The sequence below is a fragment of the Toxorhynchites rutilus genome, chromosome 3 (genome assembly GCF_029784135.1).
Source record: "Toxorhynchites rutilus septentrionalis strain SRP chromosome 3, ASM2978413v1, whole genome shotgun sequence".
NCBI classification, from domain to species: domain Eukaryota; kingdom Metazoa; phylum Arthropoda; class Insecta; order Diptera; family Culicidae; genus Toxorhynchites; species Toxorhynchites rutilus.
The window spans coordinates 130,313,688-130,326,769 of NC_073746.1; the positions used below are offsets into that span (position 1 = coordinate 130,313,688).

General features: G+C 38.7%; 1 protein-coding gene across 1 annotated transcript in view; it reads right to left on the reverse strand.

Annotated features, from left to right (window-relative positions):
- Positions 1-13,082, reverse strand: part of LOC129780078 (protein amalgam) — a 363,813-nt gene that overhangs the window by 22,846 nt on the left and 327,885 nt on the right. Inside the window, exons 10-12 of the mRNA XM_055787992.1 lie at positions 11,300-11,419; positions 10,425-10,595; positions 9,808-10,020 (exon numbers count right to left, since the gene is read on the reverse strand). Of these exons, the coding sequence (XP_055643967.1) occupies positions 9,808-10,020; positions 10,425-10,595; positions 11,300-11,419 (504 nt within the window). The remainder of the gene's footprint in view (positions 1-9,807; positions 10,021-10,424; positions 10,596-11,299; positions 11,420-13,082) is intronic.

The following is a 13,082-nucleotide window of genomic DNA, read 5'->3' on the forward strand; positions in this document are numbered from 1 at the left end:
TTCTACAAAAATTCGTCCTTAAAATATAACATTTCCATTTTCTTTTCCACTTTCGAACAAAAATCAATTTCGTTGGCGCCAACATCAAATGGACTAACAACGCTCAGCTAATTGTAGAACATATGGGAATTCAATTTTCCGAATTTTCCGAGTTTTCTCTCCGATATATTGATCTACGGGAAGAGACGAATACAACAAAATGACTCAATGATGACTCACGATGACTCAAATTCCCTTCCTCGGGTTTTGCGCTTACCAACACATTTGGCCTTCCATTTTTATTTATAGACTAGTTGACCCGGCAAACTTCGTCCCGCCCAAAATTTGTTTTTTGTTATCAATACCTTCAAACACTCACGTTTTCTTACTAAGCGCAAGTTCATGAGTCCAATAGCACAACTGTTCATTGATTGATCTTTTAATAGACCCCGTTGAATTCACCTTTTACTAAAAAATTCCTAGTACTTCTACCAAAACTCATCATTATGAATCAGATTATTTTCAGACACAATTCTCGTTCAAGTTTTTCCAACCACTTGCAAATAACATGTTTCTCCGTTACATGGAATAAATGTTTGATACTGAAAATATGATAGAATAAAGACAGACCCCTCCCCTCTTCTACTCTTAGAGAGGGGGGAAGAGTGTCTATTCCCCACAGAAACGTTTTGTGTCCCGCAAAATCTTCACATGCTAACTTTGGCTCCATTTGCTTGATTGGTTTTCAAGTTATGCAGAAAATTGGGTTTTAGTTTGTATGACAGCCCACCCTAAGAAAGGTGAGAGGAGTGTCTAACCACCATCGAAACATTTATTGCATCCTAACCAAATTTGGTTTCGTTTGCTTGATCAGTTCTCGAGTTATGTAGAAATTTGTGTTTCATTTGAAAACCTCCACATGCCAAATTTCGTTTCATTTACTTGATTAGTTCTCGAGTAATACAAAAATTTGTGTTCCATTTGCATGGCAGCCCCCCCTATAAGAGGGGGGAGGAATATCTATCCACCGTAAAAACATTTATTGCACCCTTAAACCTTCACACGCCAAATTTGGTTTCGTTTGCTTGATTAATTCTCGAGGAATGCAGAAATTAGTGTTACATTTGTATGACAGTCCCCCCTTAGAGAGGGGGGAGGAGTCTCAAACTATCATGAAAACCTTCCCCGGCCCGAAAAACCCTTACATACCAATTTTCATGTCGATCGGTTCAGTAGTTTCCGAGTCCAGTAGTTTCCGAGAATCAGACAGACAGACAGACAGACAGAAATCCATTTATATATATATATATATATATATATATATATATATATATATTAGTTGACCCGGCAAACTTCGTCTCACCCAAAATTTGTTTTTTGTTATCAATACCTTCAAACATTCACGTTTTCTTACTATGAGCAAGTTCATGGGTCCAATCGCAGAACTGTCCATTGATTGATCTTTTAATCGACCCCGTTTAATTTACATTTTACTATAAAATTCCTAGTATTTCTAACAAAACTCATGATTATAATATCAGATTATTTTCAGACACAATTCTCGTTCAAGATTTTGCAACCACTTGCAAATAACATGTTTCTTTGTACATGGAATAAAAGTTTTATACAGAAAATGTGATAGAATAAAGACAGCCCTAAATCGGAGAATTCCTTCTTCGAGTTCTGCTCTTATCAACTCATTCGGCGATCTTTTTTTTTTGTATAGATAGAAGAAGATATAGGAGTGCGTTTCATCACATTAAAAATTCAATTCCAGTTTCGAACAAAGATCAATTTCGCTAGCGCAAACATCAAATGGACTAACAGCACCTGTCACTATGTAATTGTAGAGCATATGGCAATTAAATTTTCCGAATTTACCCTTTTTCGTTCAGAGTTTTCCGAAAATTTTTAATTGTCATGTTCGGAGGGGTATCATACCATCATAGAAACATTTCTCATACCCAAAAACCCTCACATCCCAGATTGTGCTTGATTAGTTCTCGAGTTATGCAGAAGTTTGTGTTTCGTTTGTATGGCAGCCCCCCTTAGAGAGGGGAGGAGTGTATTCACCCTAGAAACGTTTCATGCCCCGTAAAACCTTCACATGCCAAATTTGGCTCCATTTGCTTGATCAGTTTTCGAGTTGCGCAGAAAATTGTATTTCATTTGTATGGCAGCCACCCTTAGAGAGAGGGATGAAGAGTCTAACCATCATAGAAACACGTATTGCACCCTAAAACCTCCACATGCAAAATTTGGTTCCATTTGCTTCCTCAATTCTCGAGTAATACAGAAATTTGAGTTTCATTTGTATGGCAGCCCTTAAAGAGGGGGGGTGGGGGGTGGTTTAATAGAATAACCATCATGGAAACATTTGTAGCACCATAAAACCTCAATATGCCTAATTTGGTTTCATTTGCTTGATTAATTCTAGAGTAATGCAGAAATTTGTGTTTCATTTGTATGGCAGCCCCCCTTAGAAAGGGGGTGGAGAGTCTAACCACCATAGAATCATTTATTGCACCCTAAAACCTTCATATGCTAAATTTCGTTTCATTTGCTTGGTTAATTCCCAAGTAATGTAGAATGCTCGCTTCCTTATTGGCAAAAAACTCGGATAGCCAATTTTCGCAGGCCTCTTTTGTGGCTAACTTCTGACTACCTAGCTCGTTCGCCATGGACAAAAATAGGTGCTAGTCACTTGGTGCAAGGTCCGGACTATACGGCGGATGCAAAAGAACCTCCCATCCGAGCTCCCGGAGCTTCTGGCGCGTCACCAAAGAAGTGTGTGGCCTGGCGTTGTCCTGATGGAAGACAATGCGGCCTCTGTTTATCAAAGATGGCCTCTTCTTCATGAGTGCTACCCTCAAGCGGTCCAGTTGTTGGCAGTACAGGTCCGAATTGAGCGTTTGGCCATAGGGAAGCAGCTCATAATAGATTATTCCTTGACAATCCCACCAAACACACAGCAGAACCTTCCTGGCCGTTAATGAGGGCTTGGCCACCGTCTGAGCCGCTTCAGCGGGCTTCGACCACGACCGTTTGAGCTTCACGTTGTCGTAAGTGACCCACTTTTCATCACCAGTCACCATCCGCTTCAGAAACGGGTCGATTATGTTGCGATTCAGCAGCGATTCACATGCGTTGATAGGGTCAAAGATGTTTTTTTGCGTCAACGTGTGTGGCACCCATACATCGAGCTTCTTTGTGAATCCAAGCTTCTTCAAATGGTTAATAACGGTTTGATGATTTATCCCCAGCTCTTGGCCGATGCTACGGCTGCTACTATGCCGGTCTTTCTCGGCTAATTCAGCGATTTTGTCGCAATTTTCGACGACAGGCCTTCCGGAGCGTGGCGCATCTTCGACGACCTCTACACCAGAACGAAAACGTTGAAACCATCGTTGTGCGGTGGAAATGGAAACTGTATCGGGTCCATAAACTGCACAAATTTTATTGGCAGCTTGAGATGCATTTTTGCCTTTGTCATAGGAGTACTGTAAAAAATGTGGGATTTTCTCTTTATTTTGCTCCATATTTGCGACACTATAACTCACGAACGACTTAACCAAACAAAACACTGTCAAGGACTATATTATAGCGCGCAAAAATACCTTTCCAACAAGCTATAGTATGACTCGATACAATGAATACAACTAGATCTACGCGCTTACAACGACACCTCGCGGAAATACCGCAGGACTTTTTTGACAGCCTAATATTCTCAAACTCATCCGCATTTTTGACATATGCTTACAAAATTTGCTCCGCACTCAAAGGGTTAACCTTATGTAACTGATAACTCGATTTTTTAAATTTTGTGACTTGGTCCCCTTTGACTTAACACCGACCATATATGATTCAATTATACGGGCATTCGACTCAAATTCGACATCTAGCTAATTGGACATACAAATTGAACATTTTTGTAAACATCCTTTGTACAAATTCCTACAACACGATAAGTTTTTGGGGGTGTTCTCAACCACTGAGTGAAGCCTCTGTGGACATACAGAGGCTTCACTCAGAGGTTGAGAACACCCCCAAAAATTAGATTTTTTTTATCTGTTTTATAGTGATTTTCAACTCAATTTGGCTGGTTCGTCACTTTTACTTCCATTTTTGGAAGAATGTCGGGAGTGAGAATTGAACTCGTGACCTTTAGCGTGAGAGGCATGGATGCTACCACTACACCAGATCGCCTCCACTGTCCAATTAGAAGCAAAACACTGTAATTAAATAACATGATGTAAAAAGTTTCATTCAAATTTTAACATTTTAAAACTGGCTTAGTGCCTTCTTATTACTATCGAATTTGGGACCCAATTCATATGTATGGCAGACCCCCTTTAGAGAGCAGGTATGGGCAAAATCGCATCGAAATTCGTTCAACAACACTCATCCACAGTTAAAACACACCCTTCTATTCTTCGTTCATGCCTCACTTTATTTGAGACAGAGCACATTCACCTATCATCTTCGCAAAGTTCATTCTCGATTTGAACGGAAAAATACTGTCTCGATTCCGCTCATCAATTTTCATAGAATTTTGCATTCCCTCATTTGCCTCTCGGAATGACGTTATATGGTGATAGAATCAAATTGGAAACTTTTGCTTGAGCCAGCGAGTGTCTCTGTAAAATCATTCGTTTTTCACTCAAAAAGCAATAATTGAAGCCTCGATCGCGGCTGTAAAATATAGGTCGATAGTTGAAATCGAGTTGTTTCCTGTGCACTATTGCAATGACATTTTTTGTTTCTAGTATGAAACGATCTAAGCCAACGCAAAAGACCATATTAACGCAAGTTATTGGTGAGCGGGAAGGTGAATTCATATGCACTTGAATGCTGACAAGGAAAAGAGTACAAGGGAAAATAAAATCACACTTAATTATGATCGCTTGGTTATATCACGAGAATGGTTATTCTTAGGATAAAACGTAATCAATAGTTTTTCGTGTTGAATCACATGTAGATTCTATTTTTCATGCTACGTTTCTTAAATGGTTATGATTTCACAAAGTATTGAAATTTCATAAATTTAAAAAAAATCATATCTCATCTTTGGAGGGTCCGACACGGCACCACTATACGTCAAATTAGTAGTATTTTCTAATAAAAAAAAACCAAAAAATTAGTGTTTTGAGATATAGAGGTATTTAATATTAAATTGAATTTTTGATTAATTTTTTTAACAGTGCATTCAAAATGTTAATTTTCCTAATAGTTCATTAATTCTCCAACAACTTTGTCGAACATTATATTTTGATCAGACATCTGGAGTTTCAGTTACGAGTTTTTGAAAGATTGATCAATGATTTTGGACGCCCTTTTAAAAAATCTGTCGTAATTTAAATTAGTTTTATTATAATAAAAATTGTGATTTCGGGTAGTTTTCCTCAAAAGTACTTAGTTTAAAAAAAATCGGAGAGGATCGGCCGTCATGAAATTGCCGACTGATTTGGCATGAAATTGCTACACAGGCAAATCTGTTTTTGTGCGGAGGATAGGAACCGTACAAAAAAAAACGTACTAAACTTCATCAGTAGCTTCAAAAAATAATGTTCTCTATACAATTTCGACAAAAACTTTTTTTATGCGGTGTATAGGGACCGCACAAAAAAAAGTTTCGTTAAGAAAATAACCCAAATCCTAATAATTCCATTCGTGATCAACATTCGTTTTCCTTTTTCCACTTTAATAAACGGCCTACTCATTTGCGCAGATAAAAAAATCGACTCTTTGCTTCTTTCAATAGGCTTCTACTGACACCTTAAAACAAACAGAACAGAACATGAGAATGGGAATTAGCCGACATAGTCCCTAGAGCGATGAAATACATATGAATGATAGAAAAAAAAATGACCGATGACTTCATTTTTTTCAAAAACCGCCCAAAAACAGGGTTTACTGTATTCATCATCAAAGATGAAGGGCTAATTTTGCATTCGAGCAGAAATAAGTCTGTATGAAAAGATCCTGCAGGAACGTTCTAGGAACCAAATGAAAGCCCTCTGTTAAGGTTGTTGGGTTTGCTATTAACCATTTGCAGTCGGAATTAATTTCCCTTGGAAGAGATCCTCTTATATTTTCATTCTAATAATATTTTGTTTATACCGAGTGCCGTTACCTATTGTTCATAGAAAATCCATATGAGGGGCTTAGAATGCAAAGGGTGTAAGTGACTTGATCGATTTCTTCTCGTCAACTTTTCCTTTACTCAATAACTCATCTGCATAAACGTCCCAATTTAAGTTTCCAATAGATGAGGTTCTGACCTATCTTCCATATTGCCAATTACAGCTGGGAATGTATTTGCAGCCCAAAAGAGAGTTATGACCAGGGTTGCCAACTATTATATTCAAAAATCAGGAAGAATGATAATAAAAATCAGGATAGCTCATATTGTGTTGTCCGGAAAGTTCGAATCGGTTTTTGGAAACACAAACGCATGATTTTTTTCAGGCAAGCATACATCTATTCGAGTTTATGTGCATTAATTTTGACCACGATCTTTCGCCATCTTTCACAATATCAATATCACAATAGCAATATCCGGTAAGTTTAGCTGGTGGAATAGCACATTCCAGCCAGACGCCAAAATAATTCTTCGTGTTGTCGAAGAGCCATGAAGTTTGACGTTGCTCTGATGGAACACGACGACTATCACATTGACTAATTCTGGAAGTTCTTTTAGTTTGTTGCGAGCAATAGTTGTGGGAATTTTACGACTGTTTGATTAGTAAAATCTCATAATGGAGCTTTGAGAATAATGAATAAATTCAGCTTCGAGATCAATTTCGAAAGATTATGCTAATCATGATGAGTTTTTTTTTTGGAAAACCAGGAAATGTATAGACAAACCTATAAAAAGTTTTAAGTATTCAAAAAACAACAAGTAATTATTTTCATTCAAAGGCGAATCGCTTCGGAATATATAGATAACTAGCGGACCCGGCAAATTTCGTCCCGCCAAAAAAAATTGTTTTTCGTTATCAATACCTTCAAACATTCACGTAGTCTTAGTATGAGCAAGTTCATGGGTCCAATCGCAGAACTGTTCATTGATTGATCTTTTATTCGACCCCGTTGAATTCACCTCTTACTATAAAATTCCTAGTATTTCAAACAAAACTCATCATTATAATATCAGATTATTTTCAGACACAATTCTCGTTCAAGATTTTTCAGCCATTTGCAAATAACATGTTTCTCCGTTACATGGAATAAATGTTTTATACAGAAAATATAATATAATAAAGACAGCCCAAAATCGGACAATTCCTTCCTCGAGTTCTGCTCTTATCAACACATCCGGCGATCCTGTTTTTGGTATAGATAGAAGAAGATATAGGAGTGCTATATATGAGGAGATATAGGATTAAAATCCAATACCTGTTTCGAACAAAGATCAATTTCGCTAGCGCAAACATCAAAAGGACTAACAGCACTTGTCACTATGTAATTGTAGAGCATATGGGAATTCAATTTTCCGAATTTTCCCTTTTTCCTTCAGAGTTTTCCGAAAATTTTCAATTGTCATGATTGGTTGGCATATTTTTGGTTGAAATATGTGTAATATTTTTATGGGACCCCCTCTCCATTCCAGAGGAGGGAGGGGTGTCATACCATTATAGAAACATTTCTCATACCCAAAAACCCTCACATCCCAAATTGTGCCTGATTAGTTCTCGAGTTATGCAGAAGTTGGTGTTTCGTTTGTATGGCAGCCCCCCTTAGAGAGAGGGAGGAGGGTATTCACCATTGAAACGCACCGTAAAACCTTCACATGCCAAATGTGGCTCCATTTGCTTGATCAGTTTTCGAGTTATGCAGAAATTTGTGTCTCATTTGTATGACCGCTTAGCAGTATGACCGCTTGTATGACACCCTTAGAGAGCGGGAGGAGTGTCTAACCACCATAGATATATTTATTGGATCCTAAAACCTCCACATGCCAAATTTGATTCCGTTTGCTTGATTAATTCTCGAGTAATCTAGAAATTTGTGTTTCATTTGTATGGCATCCACATACCCACCACCCCCCCCCCCACTTAGAGAGGGATATGGAGAGTCTAACCATCATAGAAATATTTATTACACCCTAAAACCTCAATATGCCCAATTTGGTTCATTTGCTTGAATAATTCTCGAGTAATGCAGAAATTTGTGTTTCATTTGCATGGCAACCCTTCCTTAGAGAGGGGGGTTGAGAGTCTAATCATCATAAAAATATTTATTGTACTCTAAAACCTCAATATGCCCAATTTGGTTCCAAAAAGTCTGGGAAATCCTGAAAAATCAGGAAGGTTGGCATCTCTGGTTATGACCAAAAGAGAGAGTCGATGTAGAGAAATCGATCAAATCACTTAAACCCCTTTCATTCTAAGTCCCTCATATACATTCGTGAAAAAGTTCACTAGATATTAAAATTCGTTTAGAACAAACGCAAACTATTATATCGTTGAATAAAGTGTTTTGTATGATTCGTTGCTGTGATGGCTGAGAGCAGTCAAACGACCGCAAAGGGTTAAGTTGGTATGCAAAAAATTGTGTTAGTCCTCAAAATCTTCGAAAAAAACAGAAAGAAATCGATTTTTCTTTTCTTCACGATATTGTTGCCCACTACATCTACACACACCAAGATAAAAATATGTACGTAAAATATTCTGTGTTCAAGCTTTAAAATGATGTGCATCCCATCATTATGCGCCGATTTTTCAAGAAGTTGCAGCATGCCAAAAATTTGTTAAAAAATTCGACTTGGCACTCTGTTCCCCTAATTTTTTGTCGATTTTAATTTCATGAAAGTTCATTGAACCATCTGTAGTTGTGTCCTTTTATCAGGAAAAAGGTCTTCAAGCTGCGATTTCTCGAAAAAAATTAATAATTGTAGATATATATTTTTATACACATAAGTCGTAATTAAATAAATCAATTTGGCTCTCCGCCGAAACAGCAACAAATTGTTGAGTTTGCATCAATTTTTCCAATAAATAATCCACTATAAACATACTAAATTAATTTGAAAAGTTTCCAGCCAACATCTTTCATAACAAAAATGATTCGCAACATCAGACTCCTCATGGGGAAAAAGCAGACGAACGAATAATCAATTTCGTGAAAATGATAATCGATCTTCGCCGTGGCTCATGTGTTTTTCATCATAGATGAAGATTGAAGCATAATGAAAAACGTTAAGTGATAAACTCGAACAACAGCAGCACACAAAATACCGCAACGCGTGTGACATGCAGCAGCAACAGCAGCAGAAAAAGTGCTGTGAGAAATTCCGAAGTTTTGTCGCAGCAGCAAAACAGCTGATAATCGTATTAATTAATTTATTGTGTCCGAAGTGACCTCCCCGGCGGGGTGTCCCGAAACCCATTTTGGAATGCAATAAAAATTAATTGATTTTTCAATTTGGGGATGCTGCTCAACGTATTCAACGCATCGTTTCTATCTTCATTTGCATTCTGAGAGCGAGCTAAGTGAGGGGAAGTAGCTTAGCTGATCGAAGAGTGCTTTGACGCACGTCAATGAATTCTAATGATGAATCGTTGCGACTTCTGATTGGTGTAGTATTTGAAATTATGTTGGAGAACTGCTAAACATAAATTAGAAAAAATCAGCATCGCAAATTCAATTCAGAACCCTATTAGTCAGAGCCAGGCTTTCTTTGTTATTGCATCGGAATGAATCAGCTCGACGCTTCATGACAGTCAGCAACAGAGTCCCAGCGTGGGTGGGTCAAACAAAATAGTCCTTACGGAAGGTTGAGTTCCTAGAAGCGAGCGAGCAGAGAATTGGTTTACACACACTTACCATCCGAAGCGAAACCACCGAGCAAGTCGTTCTCCTGGATGTGATTGATGATGTAGCTGTCTCGGTTGAATCCACCGCTCAGGCCACCCTTTCCGTTGCTATCGTGGCTCGCCTTGCCATGGCTCTGATGATGCTGCTTTCGCCTAGGCTGCTTCGGTGTAGGCGGCACGTACGGTGTGGGAGTTGTCGTCGGCTTCGGGGGTAACCGAAGCTCTAAAAGTTGGCAGGAGAACGTAAAAAAAATGGTACACTGTTGTAAAACTTTGCATGCATTAATTTTGATAGAACGACCGGACGGCCGCTTCGAAGCATATTTCGTGGCCGACAAATATTAATACTCATCGGAGGATAGAACGAGAATCGAATTAATCGAGGAAAAAGGGTGTCTGAAAAACATCCCACACATCACAATATGCAATAATGGCAAAGTGCAGTCACGTGAGAAATTCGTTCGATCATAATAATTTTCCATCAATTTAGACGTGACGCATTTGATGACGACTGTATAAGTTAGATACTAAAATGAACAAACTGATTGAATTCAAGAGAAAATTTATTCTTATCACAAAAAAGAATGAGAATCCCACCTTAATGCATCCTAATTTACTATCACTCACCCTGCAATCGTATCCTCGCGTCCGCCTTCCCAAGGGCGTTAATGCTGGAGCACACGTAAGCTCCGAAGTCGGACTTCTGGAGGTTTTTCACCGTCAGATTCAGCTGCCAGCTGAACGCGTTGATTTTCTCCTCGCTGGTCACATACTTTTCTCCTTCGTAAAGTTTGATTCCTGCAGAAATAAAACATAATTGGTCATGTGGTACGAGACCGGTCCTTCAATAGCCTGTAACAGATTAATTTCCTAAATCTGGAAACGAGAAATTGTTGCCCGCTGTGGCTGCTGTTACTCTTGGGTAATAATATTCCGGCCACTGGGAAGCGGTCCGAGAAATTGTACCCCCATAAAACGGCACTCAACGGCAGAATCTCGTTCCGAACGAAGTTGGTGGGAATGTGACTTGTTTTTGTTTTTCTGAGAAATGAAGGTAACATGGTAAAAAGGCAGAAAAAAGGGTTGGAGGGATCGACTCTCGGAGGAAAATATGGGACGTGTACTGGCACTCGTGTTCGCCTCGTCCAAACGACACAACATTCTGGATGAGAACAAGCGTAAAACAGGACATTTATCACAGTGGAAAGCGGAGAGCTTGTACAGCATCCCACCCCGGGGGAGAGAGCATCGAAAACACCCAGAAAGAATAAATCAAAATTACATGTGAAATTGTATCAAATGAGTTGTGAAATTGAAAAATCGAAAACATGCCACCGCAATCATCGTAATCAATAATAGCAACCTTGCATGGTTCTGCTCGATAACTTTATTGTAGGTTCTTTGCCCACTCTCGGCGGAACTGAGTGGGACTATTTTTACTCGATTATTCCCACGATCGAATGGCAGTACCTAGAAGCAGTAGAATGCAGCGCGATACTTACCGTCATTTTTGTACCATCCATTGAGGGGCGCTGGGAACGCCTCCACGATGCACTGTAGCATAACGTGGCTCTCCACTGGAGCTGCCACTAGCTGATTGCCTGCCTTCACGTTCGGTGGGACTGCAAATATAGATGTCAATGTTTTTATTCGATTTGTGAGGATTTATACGAATTTTGATAAGGCAACTCATTGAGGCGGTTTTGTTTTTTTTTATTTAAATTGGTGCTTTTTTCCCTCATTTGTGATTTTATGGGTGGTATTAATGGTCCAGGGAACGAATTTAAGTGGAAATTAGCATCCTAAGCTGGACAGTTATTCTCTAGATAAAAATGTCATACAAATGAGCCACAGATTTCTACATTACTCGAGAAATAATCAAGCAAATGCAACCAAATAAAACATCTAGAGGTTTATGGGTGCAATAAGTGATTCTATGGTGGTAAGATACTCCCCCCCCCCCTCTCTTAGAGGGTGCTGCCATACAAATGAAACACAAATTTCATCATTACTCGAGAATTAATCAAGCAAATAAAACAAAATAAAGCATATGAAGGTTTTAGGGTGCAATAAATGTTTCTATGGTAGTTAGAAACTCCACCCCCCTCTCTAAGGAAGGGCTGCCATACAAATGAAACACAAATTTCTGCATTACTCGAGAATTTATCAAACAAATGCAACCAAATTAGGCATCTGGAGGTTTTAGGGTACAATAAATGTTTCTATGGTGGTTAAACACTCCTCCCCCTCTCTTAGGGGGAGCTACCATACAAATGAAACACAAATTTCTGCATTACTCGAGAATCAATCAAGCAAATAAAACATAATTAGGCACATGGAGGTTTTATGGTGCAATAAATGTTTCTATGGTAGTTAGACACTCCACCCCCCTCTCTAAGAGGGGGCTGCCATACAAATGAAACACAAATTTCTGCATTACTCGAGAATTAATCAAGCAAACGAAACCAAATTTAGTATGTGAAGGTTTTAGGGTGCAACAAATGTTTTAACGGTAGTTAGGTACTCCTCCCCCACTCTCAGGGGGTGGGTCAGTCATGCAAATGGAACACAAATTTTTGTATTACTTGAGATCTGATCAAGTAAATGGAACCATATTAGGTATAAAGGTTTAATGGGGAAGAAACATTTCTAAGGTGGTTCGACACTCCTCCCCCCTCTCTTAAAGAGGGGCTGCCATACAAATGAAACACAAATTTCTGCATTACTCTAGAATTAATCAAGCAAACGAAACCAAATGTGGAGGTTTTAGGATGCAATAAATGTTTCTATGGTGGTTCGACACTCCTCCCCCTCTCTTAGGGTGGGCTGTCATACAAATGAAAAACAAATTTCTGCATAACTCGGAAACTAATCAAGCAAATGGAGCAAAATTTGGCATGTGAAGATTTTAGGGGGCACGAAACGCTTCTATGATGAATGACACTCCTCCCCCTCTCTAAGGAGAGAAGAGGGAAGGGGTCTGTCTTTATTCTATCACATTTTCTGTATCAAACATTTATTCCATGTAACGGAGAAACATGTTATTTGCAAGTGCTTAAAAAATCTTGAACGAGAATTGTGTCTGTAAATAAACTGATATTATAATGATGAGTTTTGGTAGAAGTACTAGGAATTTTGTAGTAGAAGGTGAATTCAACGGGGTCGACTAGAAGATCAATCAATGAACAGTTCTGCGATTGGACTCATGAACTTGCGCTTAATAAGGACTAAATAACGTGAATATTTGAAGGTATTGATAACCAAAAACAAATTTTGAGCGGGACG